Genomic DNA, 14,821 nt, shown 5'->3' on the forward strand with positions numbered 1-14,821 from the left:
TCTCTCTCTCTCTCTCTCTGCTCTCTCTGCTCTCTCTTACTTTCTCTCTATGAACCTAACCTTTTGTATTTGAATTAGTATATTGAGTGAACAGAAAGTCCAGGGACAATACGGACAATATGGCTAAAGCAGCTTCTGTTATGTTGTTAATGAGTTATTCTGTGTTATGTCAGACCTAATTTGTTAGAGTGGAAAGAAACAATCCTTAGACCCACATCTCAGATCTGAGTAATAGAACAGTGGTAGGCCTATCCATCTCATGCATTCTAAAAGCATAGACAGTAAACGAATGGATTTGATCCTATTGATACCTTCATAAAGACTTTGCCAGAGCCTAATACTTAAACAACATTTTAGGCAATTCCATGTTGCCCTTGGATCTCCATTCAACATCCTGGTTTAGGTTTTACTAACTTTATTTTTCAAGGATTTAAAATGGTTCCTGCCTTGTTTGTCTGTAAAACATTAAGCATTGATTAAAGGGGAGGGACGGGAGGTCAGTACAGACTCATCTCTATTGATCAGTATGTGTGTTTACCCATGCAGGCAAACAGACATTGTGGGAGTATACATTGGGCCCAGGAAGGCAAGGAACAACGGTTTCAGGGGCAGTTGAATGTCAAATGAAGTCATTGTCAATTTGTTGTCGTATGGTATGATGCAATTTAATACTAGTCTCTTTAACTCATCATCTGCAGTGTAGATTCTACACACGAACAGTTATCATGATTGAGATACAACTGTTTGCTAAAGAACAGATGGCTGTTATAGTTTTAAGGACCAACGCTGCACCATTACTTGGTAACCACCTTCCTCATTGACACCACGCTCAATACATCAACAGGTACGTTATGTACTATCGTGAAACAAAAAAAGGAGATGTGAAAAGACTTTATGACGGTGAGCATTAAGATTTGCACCGCCAGTAAAGACATTCTCCTCTCTCTATGGCCACATTATGCAACACATATCACAACATGAAATATCTCTTACCCTCATACAAACAAACCAGACACCCAGCTCTGCTTTTCTGCTTTCATTTGATTCTTCTCACAAATGGAATTCCATACAGTAGCTCTTGGGGTTCAAATGACAACATTATATGCCTATCTTTTATACCTCAGTTATATGAAAATGAGATGTTTATGTACCATAGTTGAGAATGAGTCATAAGAAGTTCTCAACACACAAAGAGACCGCATTTGAAAGCCCACAGAGAGTGAATCAAGCGTGTAGTTCTGTGCTGTGTGTTGTGTTTATGCTATTACCTGGGAGGTTTGGAAGACTTCCAGTGTAGGTAATAGGATGCATCCCAATGGTATCCTATTCCCTTTATAGTTCACTACTTATAGATTTTTGGGGCTTTGGTGGTAGGGGCGTGGTGGGGGCGTGGCCATGGGGGTGGTCAATGGTGCGGTCGCAGACACAACATTTTAGAGGCCCTCCTGTTGGTCTCAGTGACAAAATTGAGTTGTTCTAAAGCTAATTTCCTGCAATTCTACACATCTTGCTATGGCTGATGCTATCTAAGTGACTCAACATTATAACAAAATCAATGGGGGCCCCATGCCATGACAAAACTACACCTGAATGCATAATTTGTAGATTTTTTGATTCTCCCTGACTGTCTAGCTTTTATTTTGGTGATTGTTAGTTCTTATTTAAAACAATATAGGTCCATTATCTTTTCTACATACTTTATATCTGGTTTTAGTCCTTTTAAGTTAACACTGAAAACATTTAATTATCCCAATTTTCAATTAAAATAATAATAATAATAATATTATTTGGACATAAGCGGCCTGAAAAAACACTAGGGCGACCCGCCCAAAACTTTTCTATGCAGAAAAAAACCCTGCTTTTGACCAGGGACCACACGATTAGGTTAAAAGTAGTGCACTATATAGGGGATAGAATGCCATGTGGGACACACCCATACTGTACTGAGAAACTGTTTCCTCAACAAACTTCCCTCCATTTCCTCTGCTCTATTCTCCACTGCATCCCCATAATAATTCTATGAATGTCTTTCATTGGAGACTTTCACAATACCAGCAGCAACTCCTTTGCCCTCTCTAGCCTCATGCTGTGGTACTCTTTAATGAGCTCCCAGTAGCTGGTCTGCTGGGTTTCAGGCTGCTATAGCTGGAATATTACTCAAATGTGCTCATTAAATATAATTGTGCATTTTGCACAATATCGATACTGTATGTAAACCCAGATTAAGATTTTTTTTACCATTGTCTTAACAAGACATTGTGTGTGTGTGTCATATTTGCATGTTGCATTTAGCACATTTAGATGTTCTGCAGGTTGAGGTCAGGAAGTCAAATGGGCAAGTCATTATTATGGAGCTGAATATGAAGCTCTCTGGTCTGAACTTGTAATTCTATGTAACATCATTGACAATAGTGCAGTGATTGGACACAATAACACCATGGATTTTCATTTATTGAATTAAGGATGTTAATGTCCAGACTCACATTAAGCATCTCCAATCCAAAATTAAATCTAGAATCGGCTTCCTATTTTGCAACAAAGACTCCTTCACTCATGCTTCCAAATATACCCTTGTAAAACTGACTATCCTACCGATCCTTGACTTCGGCGATGTCATTTACAAAATAGCCTTCATTACTCTACTCAGCAAACTGGATGTAGTCTATCACAGTGCCATCCGTTTTGTCACCAAAGCCCCATATACTACTCACCACTGCGACCTGTATGCCCTCGTTGGCTGGCCCTCACTACATATTCGTCGCCAAACCCACTGGCTCCAGGTCATCTATAAGTCTATGCTAGGTAAAGCCCCGCCTTATCTCAGCTCACTGGTCACCATAGCAACACCCACCCATAGTACGCGCTCCAGCAGGTATATTTCACTGGTCACCCCCAAAGCCAACACTTCCTTTGGCCGCCTTTCCTTCCAGTTCTCTGCTGCCAATGACTGGAACGAATTGCAAAAATCACTGAAGCTGGAGTCTTATATCTCCCACTCTAACTTTAAGCATCAGCTGTCAGAGCAGCTTACCGATCACTGTACCTGTACACAGCCAATCTGTAAATAGCACACCCAACTACCTCATCCCCATATTGTTACTTATCCTCTTGCTCTTTTGCACCCCAGTATCTCTACTTACACATCATCATCTGCACATCTATCACTCCAGTGTTAATGCTAAATTGTAATTATTTCACCTCTATGGCCTATTTATTGCCTTAACTCCCTACTCTTCTACATTTGCACACTGTACATAGATTATTCTATTGCGTTATTGACTGTACGTTTGTTTATCCCATGTGTAACTCTGTGTTGTTGTTTTTGTCGCACTGCTTTGCTTTATCTTGGCCAGGTCGCAGTTGTAAATGAGAACTTGTTCTCAACTGGCCTACCTGGTTAAATAAAGGTGAAATAAAATAAAAATACATTTAAAAAATCATTCATTAAATCCGAAGCTTCATATAGCAGTGTAGCTAGGACATTGGCACTCTCAGCCATGCTGTGTAATATATTCTGTCTTTTCACACCTGAACATGGGAACACTACTGCAGGGGCTGTCTGTATATTAATAGCCTACCTGTGACTTCATCTGTAGCCTTTGCTGTTATGCACCATAGAGAGAATAGCTACTCTAAAGGTGTTTGGGTGTTATGTGTGAGGGTGTTTGAGCATGTCTGTTTGCATCTGAGCCGTCATCAGCCCTTTGTCTGAGTGTGTCTGGGTGTACGTGTCCCCTGCAGAGCCAGCCACGGGCAGCCAGGTCACCGTCACAGGGGGCAGGGGAATGTGTGAGGTGGCTTAGGGGCCGCTGCCGGCTGAGGTGTGGGGCTGACTGTATGTTAGATGGGGGAAGTGTGGGATGTTACGTATGTCAGCTACATGAACAGAAAGAGAGCGAGACATTGCCACTATCATACTGTAGCCAATTGGATAACTGGAAAAAAGGAGTGCAGAAACAGACCTATACTTCAGCTGTGCTTGATTGAAGTTGCCGAGCACAATGGAAACAACATAATAGTCCCAAAAGTGCAAATCTTGCCCACCTGGTGCCCCAGGCCGCCTCAGTCAGTTGCACAGATTATTTGAAAGAAAACAAATACCATCTGAACTAGAGGTCGACCGATTAAGATTTTTCAACGCCGATACTGATTGTTGGAGGACCAAAAAAGCCGATACCGATTAATCGGCCGATTTTCTAATTTATTTGTAATAAAGACAATTACAACAATACTGAATGAACACTTATTTTAACTTAATATAATACATCAATAAAATCAATTTAGCCTCAAATAAATAATGAAACATGTTCAATTTGGTTTAAATAATGCAAAAACAAAGTGTTGGAGAAGAAAGTAAAAGTGCAATATGTGCCATGTAAGAAAGCTAACGTTTAAGTGCCTTGCTCAGAACATGAGAACATATGAAAGCTGGTGGTTCCTTTTAACATGAGTCTTCAATATTCCCAGGTAAGAAGTTTTAGGTTGTAGTTATTATAGGACTATTTCTCTCTTTACGATTTGTATTTCATATACCTTTGACTATTGGATGTTCTTATAGGCACTTTAGTATTGCCAGTGTAACAGTATAGCTTCCGTCCCTCTCCTCGCTCCTACCTGGGCTCGAACCAGGAACACATCGACAACAGCCACCCTCGAAGCAGCGTTACCCATGCAGAGCAAGGGGAACAACCACTCCAAGTCTCAGAGTGAGTGACGTTTGAAACGCTATTAGCGCGCACCCCGCTAACTAGCTAGCCATTTCATCGGTTAAACCAGCCTAATCTTGGGAGTTGATAGGCTTGAAGTCATAAACAGCGCAATGCTTGAAGCATTGCGAAGAGCTGCTGGCAAAACGCACGAAAGTGCTGTTTGAATGAATGCTTACGAGCGTGCTGGTGCCTACCACCGCTCAGTCAGACTGCTCTATCAAATCATAGACTTATAATATAATAAACACACAGAAATACGAGCCTTAGGTCATTGATCCGGAAACTATCATCTCGAAAACCAAACGTTTTTTCTTTCAGTGAAATACGGAACCGTTCCGTATTTTATCTAATGGGTGGCATCCCTAAGTCTAAATATTCCTGTTACATTGCACAACCTTCAATGTTATGTCATAATTACGTAAAATTCTAGCAAATTAGTTTGCAACGAGCCAGGCGGCCCAAACTGTTGCATATACCCTGACTCTGCCTGCAATGAACGCAAGAGAAGTGACACAATTTCACCTGGTTAATATTGCTTGCTAACCTGGATTTCTTTTAGCTAAATATGCAGGTTTAAAAATATATACTTCTGTATTGATTTTAAGAAAGACATTGATGTTTATGGTTAGGTACACGTTGGAGCAATGACAGTCCTTTTTCGCGAATGCGCACCGCATCGATTATATGCAACGCAGGACAGGCTAGATAAACTAGTAATATCATCAACCATGTGTAGTTAACTAGTGATTATGATTGATTGATTGTTTTTTATAAGATAAGTTTAATGCTAGCTAGCAACTTACTTTGGCTTCTTACTGCATTCGCGTAACAGGCAGGCTCCTCATAGAGTGCAATGTAAAGCAGGTGGTTAGAGCGTTGGACTAGTTAACCGTAAGGTTGCAAGATTGAATCCCCGAGCTGACAAGGTAAAAATCTGTCGTTCTGCCCCTGAACAAGGCAGTTAACCCACCGTTCCTAGGCCGTCATTGAAAATAAGAATGTGTTCTTAACTGACTTGCCTAGTTAAATAAAGGTGTAAAAAAATAAAATATATATATATATTTTTTAAATCGGCAAATCGGTGTCCAAAAATACCGATTACCAATTGTTATGAAAAATTTAAATCGGCCCCAATTAATCAGCCATTCCGATTAATCGGTCGACCTCTAATCTGAACCCTGGTCTTTTCTACATAACAGAATAGCAGTCAGTGTGGTGGCTCATCTCATTTACTGATGGTTAATCTCCATCACAGCAGCAGAATGGATTACTCCTGACCACAGATCAGCCAGCTGCAATAAATAAGGACAATTAGCTCTGCAGTGAACATGATTTTGCCTCCCATTTTACCCCTGTCAAACCCTGGGCTCAGGTAGTAATTGAATAGTGAATGGAATAGGGCCACCAACTGAATCTTTCTTTGTCTCTTTGTTATGGAGCCAATCGTTTAATTCTGACCATAAATAGTTTCTGGGCCACCTGTTTTTTTTTCAACAAGATCATTATTGCCAAGGGAAGTTAGATATGCAGTAAGTTTTACAAAACAGAACAGAATACAAGTTTGACATTGGAAGCTGTGCAACATTCAGTCCACATACAGTTTTTGTGTGTATGTTTTTCCTGTAATCATACTTTAAAAGATCACAGTGCATACTAAATACTAATATGGTAGAAAAATGAAACATTATTATCAGAATACATTTTTCAAACATCCTTGTGTGTTTGCTTAATGAATTCAGCAGATGAATACATACACTTCCCAGCGTTTGATCCAGTTGATCAGAGGGTGTGTGTTCCCAGCAAAACAATAGATGCATCTCCGCTGCAGATGCATAAGAATGAGATATGTCCCTGGCTGATTGTACTGGCTGATTTATCCATGACTGAAGGCCAGCCAAAGTGGTTTGATATCTGATTGTACTGGCTGATTTATCCATGACTGAAGGCCAGCCAAATTGGTTTGATATCTGATTGTACTGGCTGATTTATCCATGACTGAAGGCCAGCCAAAGTGGTTTGATATCTGATTGTACTGGCTGATTTACCCATGACTGAAGGCCAGCCAAAATGGTTTGATATCTGATTGTACTGGCTGATTTATCCATGACTGAAGGCCAGCTAAAGTGGTTTGATATCTGATTGACTGCTATTGGTCTTCATTCAAGGTTATGGAATCAGTTAACTCATATGGGCTGATGAATTGTTTCTTATTTTCAATTACATGTGTTCATTATTTATATTTTTCTAGTCTCATTCTGGATATTTATAGACGCCGTTGATGACCCCCTATTCACCAGTATCTAGTTACCTTGTTACCTGTTACACCTGTTACACACAGGTGCGTCTTCTTAAGTGCGTGTCTCCACTTCATTTGTTTGTACAGCACTGATGAAGGCATAGCAGCTGAAACGTATGCTCCTTTTTATGTTTAGCACATTGCACTTTCACCTTTTTGGATTCTTTCGATCATTGATTACATCAAGTAAATGTTTGCATCTCTGCCGCCTTGGTTTTTTCCTTTTTATGGTTTGAGTGCGAGATCCCATTGAATTCTTTAGATGCTTTTTCTCTCGTGCACAGGCCACCATTCATTGTAGCCTGAGCACGGACCCTCATACTGGCTCACTGAAAAAAAAACATGGCTTCTAGATTTCATGTCAAGTTGTCCACAGTTTAACACATTTAGGACATGTGTTGTTTTACAAACGGACTTCAAAGAGCCTATGTTTATCATTAATACTGCACAGTATGTCTTTTAAGTAGTCCCTGCTTATAAAATGTAACATCTCATTAATCTTGTGTGGTAGGCTGTTAGCAGTACAAAGAGAATATGTTTCTATAGTTGTCACTCAGTAAGGTGAACACGTTTTGTATTAATCCAATGACAAGAAAACTGTTTTTTATGCGGAGTGGAACAGGGAAACCCAAGAGCAGACTCAGACGAGGACACTGGGATGAAATAACCAAGGTATTTATTGAAACACGGGGAAGATGAAGTGCAGGCCAGGGGAAGCTCGGGCGGGTTGCTGGAAACCAGGTGCGGAGGCTGAAGCGAGAGGGGTTGGGACAGGGTAAGCAGGTCCGGAGGGGAATCCAAGGTAGCAGTAGAGTGGGGAATCCAGGGCAGAGTAGCAGGATGAGGAGACTTGGGACTGGAGACAGGGACCAGAGTCAGAGCGGGCAGAACTGTAGCGGAGAGGAAAACCGTGTCAGGCAAGGAAAACAGGCACAACAGGATAACAGGATCGAAATAGTAACAAACGGCTCGAAACGTAGACTGACTGAGCAGAGATTACGATCTGGCAGTGTGGAAGTGGCAGGACTGAGTATTTGTAGAGGTCTTGATTATGGAACAGGTTGCAGCTGGTGGGGGCTGCTCTGACTCCAGCACACCTGTCTCCGCCCACACAATCACACACACACACACACACAGAGAGAGGGAGAGGGAGAGAGCACTGGGGGAGTGGCGGCAAGTCAAGGAGACAGGATGAGCAGTAGAGGGCGTGTCAGGTGCAGATGTAACACTGTTGAAGAACCATAATTAGCCTACCTTTATTAATGTCATTATAACCCATTGAACCCTATGTCATGTCATGCTATGTCCTATATTGTGCTGCTATATCTTATGTCCTGTCCCATCTGGGCTGACTCTGTCCCTGTTCTCTCTCCCCAGGCAGCAGTCTGAGCTGAGGCAGGATAGCAGGATGCTGTGGGTGGAGTGTAGGATAGTGGACGCCCTGCGTGGGAGAAGACGGATGAGGGCCACGGCCGTCAAGCTGCCCTGCTCCTTCTGGTTCCTTCTGCTGTTCGGGGCCGGAGGCCTCGTCCTCTTCATACACCTCCAGGACCTCTCAGAGATGGTCCAGCAACAGGCTCCAGGTCAGTGGGAGAGAGATTCTACCCTATTCTACAGTCAGTTTCTACTGACCTGAAACTGGAATGGGTTGATACTATCATCAGTACTGTATGTTGTGAAAGAAGCGTGACACACATACAAATAAACCCATATACATCTGTTCATATGCATGTACACATGTACTATACTTACTGTTATTGTCAACCTGCTCCTCTATTGGATTAAAGTTTGATAAGAACCGTACCAAGTTTGCATACTGAAAAGGTGAAGTAATTGGTTATGAGTTATCATGAGACAATGCCAGGATGTCAACCGTAAATGAGGGCGATGTCCTTGGTGGTGCACTGTGAGTGGTGATTGGTAATATCCTGTGAGTGGTGATATCCTTGGTGGTGTACTGTGAGTGGTGATTGGTAATATCCTGTGAGTGGTGATATCCTTGGTGGTGCACTGTGAGTGGTGATTGGTAATATCCTGTGAGTGGTGATATCCTTGGTGGTGTACTGTGAGTGGTGATTGGTAATATCCTGTGAGTGGTGATATCCTTGGTGGTGCACTGTGAGTGGTGATTGGTAATATCCTGTGAGTGGTGATATCCTTGGTGGTGTACTGTGAGTGGTGATTGGTAATATCCTGTGAGTGGTGATATCCTTGGTGGTGCACTGTGAGTGGTGATTGGTAATATCCTGTGAGTGGTGATATCCTTGGTGGTGTACTGTGAGTGGTGATTGGTAATATCCTGTGAGTGGTGATATACTTGGTGGTGCACTGTGAGTGGTGATTGGTAATATCCTGTGAGTGGTGATATCCTTGGTGGTGCACTGTGAGTGGTGATTGGTAATATCCTGTGAGTGGTGATATCCTTGGTGGTGCACTGTGAGTGGTGATTGGTAATATCCTGTGATTGGTGATATCCTTGGTGGTGTAGTGTGAGTGGTGATATCCTGTGAGGGGTGATATCCTTGGTGGTGTACTGTGAGTGGTGATATCCTGTGAGTGGTAATATCCTTGGTGTTGCACTTTGAGTGGTGATTGGTGATATGCTGTGAGTGGTGATATCCTTGGTGTTGCACTGTGAGTGGTGATTGGTGATATCCTGTGAGTGGTGATATCCTTAGTGGTGTACTGTGAGTGGTGATTGGTAATATCCTGTGAGTGGTGATATCCTTGGTGGTGCACTGTGAGTGGTGATTGGTAATATCCTTAGTGGTGTACTGTGAGGGCACCAGTGGTGAACACCTGCTACAGCACCACAGGACTGAGACACTAACTGAGAGATAGAGAGAGAGAAGGGGAGAGAGAGCTAGGGAGATAGGGCTAGGATATAGATGGGAGGGAGGGGGAGAGAGAGAGAGAGAGAGAGAGAGAGAGAGAGAGAGAGAGAGAGAGAGAGAGAGAGAGAGAGAGAGAGAGAGAGAGAGAGAGAGAGAGAGAGAGAGAGAGAGAGAGAGAGAGAGAGAGAGAGAGAGAGAGAGAGAGAGAGAGAGAGAGAGAGAGAGAGAGAGAGAGACACTACACAGAGAGAGATGGAGAGATGGGGGAGGCTCTATGAACCTGTTGTGTGTGGGTCTATCATGTGTCACCCGTGCTGTGTGTCATCATCAGTATCAGACAGGATGAGTATTGTGTCAGCCTCTATCAATAAAAGGTACTTACGGAGAGTGAGAACTCTCCTGGCTCTAATATTCCACTGATTGTCAGATGCTCGTACGGGTAATATCACACACACACACACACACACACACACACACACACACACACACTGCTGAGTGATGAGTGTGTCTAACCTAGCAACTGCAGCTCTAGTGGGCCACACACACTGTAGAAATGGCAAGGTGTTTTGGCTTGTCTATTCAGAAGGAGCACCATGCCAAGGTCAATGTCATGGTGACAAGATAGTGGCATGGCCTTTTTTTATTGAGGATTTTGTGTCTTTGAGGGGTGGTCCTTTGTAGCTCAGTTGGTAGAGCATGGTGCTTGTAACCTATAGTAGTGGGTTCAAATCCCAGGTCCATACATATGTAACAATTATGCACATGTGACTGTAAGTTGCTTTGGATAAAAGTTTCTGCAAAATGGCATATATTATATTATTACGATAAGCACTTAATGAATTTGAAGTATTTCAACTGCTGACATACTGTACAGTAATTGTACTGTACGGGTATCCATTTTCACAGCAAAAGCAAGCATGCAAGCACTATACAGGAACTAATTTAGTTAGAAAGAAACAATGCGAATTTCACAAATTATGTATGAAGTGTTACAATGAACATTCAGTGACTTCAGTATAGCTTACACTGCTGGGAAAATAATGCTGAACGGTATCTATGCCTTAAGCTACGATGCCTCACTTCCGCCAGAAGCTGATCTCTAATAGTGTTGCGTTTTAATACATTGGATGTCAGCTTCTATCTATCTTCCTCTCTCCACTGCTCATCCTCTTTGTCTGGCTGTGGAGTACAGTCACAGTCAGTGGAATGCTTTGGTCCCCCATAGTTAAGATAACACTCATAATAGCCGAACAGGAACCAGCAGTTTAACAGGATGGGCAACAGTCTCTCCTGATCTCCACAGTAACTGTTTAAGGGACAATTGAGGGGAAACCCACTAGCCACCATTCTCCTGGGGAAAAGACATGGCTCAAAGTCCTTGCAGCAAGCTGAGATAAATTGATAACATAGATTTTGACCAGTGAGCGTTTTTCCAACACTTAAAGCCTTGCTGTCACAGTGTGGGCCAACGGCTGAGAGGAAGGTCTAGTTGAATGGTGGTGTTCCAGTAAAGGCATGTGTCTTCACTCAAACACCAATAACAAATTATTGCCATCTCATTGGAACAAACCTTATGGCAAAGCAAGGTCTTTCATCATCTGAAAAAAGGACAAGGGCCCATTGAATGGACTGGTACAGTATTACACAACTCCACTGAGAGTCGTGACTTGGTCACCCACTATTCACTTGTTCCAGTTATAGTATAATTACATAGCACTAATCCATTTCTCATCCCATTTCCCCTCTGATAATCATTGCATGGAAGAGAGCATGTTAGCTCGACTCGGTTACAGTAGCTAATCTATAGAGATGCTCTGTTCACTTCAGAGGACTGCTGTGCTATGCATTGAATGGCACAAATTGAACAAAGGCACAGTGGTGTGTTTGCCAGTTATTGTCTAATTGCACTCTTACCATGCAAAGAACATCCTACCCAACGTCCTTGACATCTTTAATGATCCATGGCTTGGCATCCACAGTGAGGAGTCGTGGTTAAAAAGCCATCTGCTTGGGGTGAAGACGATAGTGTCACTGTCTCTTTTATATGCAGCATGTCGCCAGGCAGTCAAAGAACACTTCACACATCACTAATGTGATGACATGGAGAACGAAAAATATGTACTAAGGTACGAGAGCCTGTGTGTGTGTGTGTGTGTGTGTGTGTGTGTGTGTGTGTGTGTGTGTGTGTGTGTGTGTGTGTGTGTGTGTGTGTGTGTGTGTGTGTGTGTGTGTGTGTGTGTGTGTGTGTGTGTGTGCGCGCGTGTGTGTGTGCGTATGTGCGTGTGTGCGTATGTGCGTGCGTGCGTGTGTTTTTCCTTAGATGTAGCCAGGTCTCGTTGCTGAAATATAAAACCTTTCTCTATATCAGTGGTATTCAAAATCGGGGTCGGGGAACGGCAGTGGGGTCGCTCAAATATTTTTATAAATAAAGATTTAAATATATATATATACACAGTATATTTAGTACTTAGTATTTGTTAGCATCCCCAGTTAGCTGCTGCCGAGGCAGGGCTAGTCTTCCTGGGGTCCAAACAGGAAACAACATAACAAATAAAATACATAATATACATACATATACACAGCACTACATTTACATTACAATTTAGCCATTCAGCAGAAGCTCCCATCCAGAGCGACCCACAGCTAGTGCATTCATCTGGAGATAGCCAGGTGAGACAACCACATATCACAGTCATACCCCAACCACGTATCACATACATAATACAATACAATATGCATAAAAATGTCTGTCTCTTCATGGCCGGGCCGTAAGGTGTTCTTTTTTCTGGTTTTTGAATCTGGTTTTATTGCTAGTTTTGAGTTACCTGGGGTGGCAGAGAGTTCTGTGTAGTAATGGCTGTATTTAATACTGTGCGTTTCCCAGCCTCTGTTCTGGACCTGGGGACTGTGAAGAGACCTCTGGTTGAATGTCTTGTGTGATAGTGATGAGTGTCCGAACTGTGTGCCAACTGCTTGAACAGACAGTTCGGTACCTTCAACACATCAACACCTCCCACAAGCACCAATAGTAATGGAGTCAATCTCTCCTCAACTTTGAGCCAGGAGAGATTGACATGCATGTCATTGACATTCGCACTCCGTGTTCATCTAAGTGCAGTACGGGCTGCTCTGTTTTGGGCCAACTGCAATTTGCTTATGTCGTTCTTTGCCGCACCTGACCATACAACTGGACGGTAGTCCAGGTGCGACAAAACTAGGACCTGTAGGACCTGTCTGGTTGACTGAGATATCAAGAAAGTGTCACCTTATCATGGACAGACCTCTTCCCATTTATTAACCATTGAGTCTATATCTTTTGACCATATGGTCAAAAGATATAGACTCAATGGTTACTAAAATGGGAAGAGGTCTGTCCATGATAAGGTGATAAGGTGACACTTTCTAATTTTTTATTATTTTTATTTATTTCACCTTTATTTAACCAGGTAGGCAAGTTGAGAACAAGTTCTCATTTACAATTGCGACCTGGCCAAGATAAAGCAAAGCAGTTCGACACATACAACAACACAGAGTTACACATAGAGTAAAACAAACATACAGTCAATAATACAGAAGAAAAATAAGTCTATATACAATGTGAGCAAATGAGGTGAGATAAGGGAGGTAAAGGCAAAAAAGGCCATGGTGGCAAAGTAAATACAATATAGCAAGTAAAACACTGGAATGGTAGATTTGTAGTGGAAGAAAGTGCAAAGTACAAATAGAAATAATGGGGTGGAAAGGAGAAAAATAAATAAATACAGTAGGGGAAGAGGTAGTTGTTTGGGATAAATTATAGATGGGCTATGTACAGGTGCAGTGATCTGTGAGCTGCTCTGACAGCTGCTGCTTAAAGCTAGTGAGGGAGATAAGTGTTTCCAGTTTCAGAGATTTTTGTAGTTCGTTCCAGTCATTGGCAGCGGAGAACTGGAAGGAGAGACGGCCAAAGGAGGAATTGGCTTTTGGGGGTGACCAGAGAGATATATCTGCTGGAGCGCGTGCTACGGGTGGGTGCTGCTATGGTGACCAGTGAGCTGAGATAAGGGGGGACTTTACCTAGTAGGGTCTTGTAGATGACCTGGAGTCAGTGGGTTTGGCGACGAGTATGAAGCGAGGGCCAGCCAACGAGAGCGTACAGGTCGCAGTGGTGGGTAGTATATGGGGCTTTGGTGACAAAACGGATGACACTGTGATAGACTGCATCCAGTTTATTGAGTAGGGAATTGGAGGCTATTTTTTAAATGACATCGCCGAAGTCGAGGATCGGTAGGATGGTCAGTTTTACGAGGGTATGTTTGGCAGCATGAGTGAAGGATGCTTTGCTGCAAAATAGGAAGCCAATTCTAGATTTTCCCTGTGGCTCATTTGGTAGAGCATGGTGTTTGCAATGCCAGCATGGTGTGTGCAACACCAGGGTTGTGGGTTCAATTCCCACGGGGTGCCAGTATAAAAATTTAAAAAATGAAATGTATGTGTTCACTACTGTAAGTTGCTCTGGATAACAGCATCTGCTAAAATTTAAAAAAAAAAATGTAACTTTAGATTGGAGATGTTTGATGTGAGTCTGGAAGGAGAGCTTACAGTCTAACCAGACACCTAGGTATTTGTTGTTGTCCACATATTCTAAGTAAGAACCATCTAGAGTAGTGATGCTGGACGGGCGGGCAGGTGCGGGCAGCGATCGGTTGAAGAGCATGCATTTAGTTTTACTTGTATTTAAGAGCAGTTGGAGGCTACGCAAGGAGAGTTGTGTAACCCTCTCACCAGGCTCGAATATGACTCTCACAATATTAACTTATGCAGAGTATCTCAGCAGCATGGGATGTTAGGTGAGAAGGACATCTCCAATAAGAATTCCTATTGTAAACTATCTAGGGTTATGACAATAGGGTATTAACTTCAGATTAAATGATTATAGGTTTCTGTTATTGAATCAGGATGGACCATCCCATGCATTAAATTAAATTGAGACAATCAATGAC

General features: G+C 42.4%; 1 protein-coding gene across 1 annotated transcript in view; it reads left to right on the plus strand.

Moving 5' to 3' along the window:
* LOC106587564 (carbohydrate sulfotransferase 8) overlaps positions 1-14,821 on the plus strand; it is a 204,608-nt gene that overhangs the window by 28,962 nt on the left and 160,825 nt on the right. The window contains exon 2 of the mRNA XM_014176072.2: positions 8,383-8,588. Coding sequence (XP_014031547.1) covers positions 8,414-8,588 — 175 coding nt within the window. The 5' untranslated portion in view covers positions 8,383-8,413. The remainder of the gene's footprint in view (positions 1-8,382; positions 8,589-14,821) is intronic.

This window comes from Salmo salar, chromosome ssa26, assembly GCF_905237065.1.
Source record: "Salmo salar chromosome ssa26, Ssal_v3.1, whole genome shotgun sequence".
Taxonomy (NCBI): Eukaryota; Metazoa; Chordata; class Actinopteri; order Salmoniformes; family Salmonidae; genus Salmo; species Salmo salar.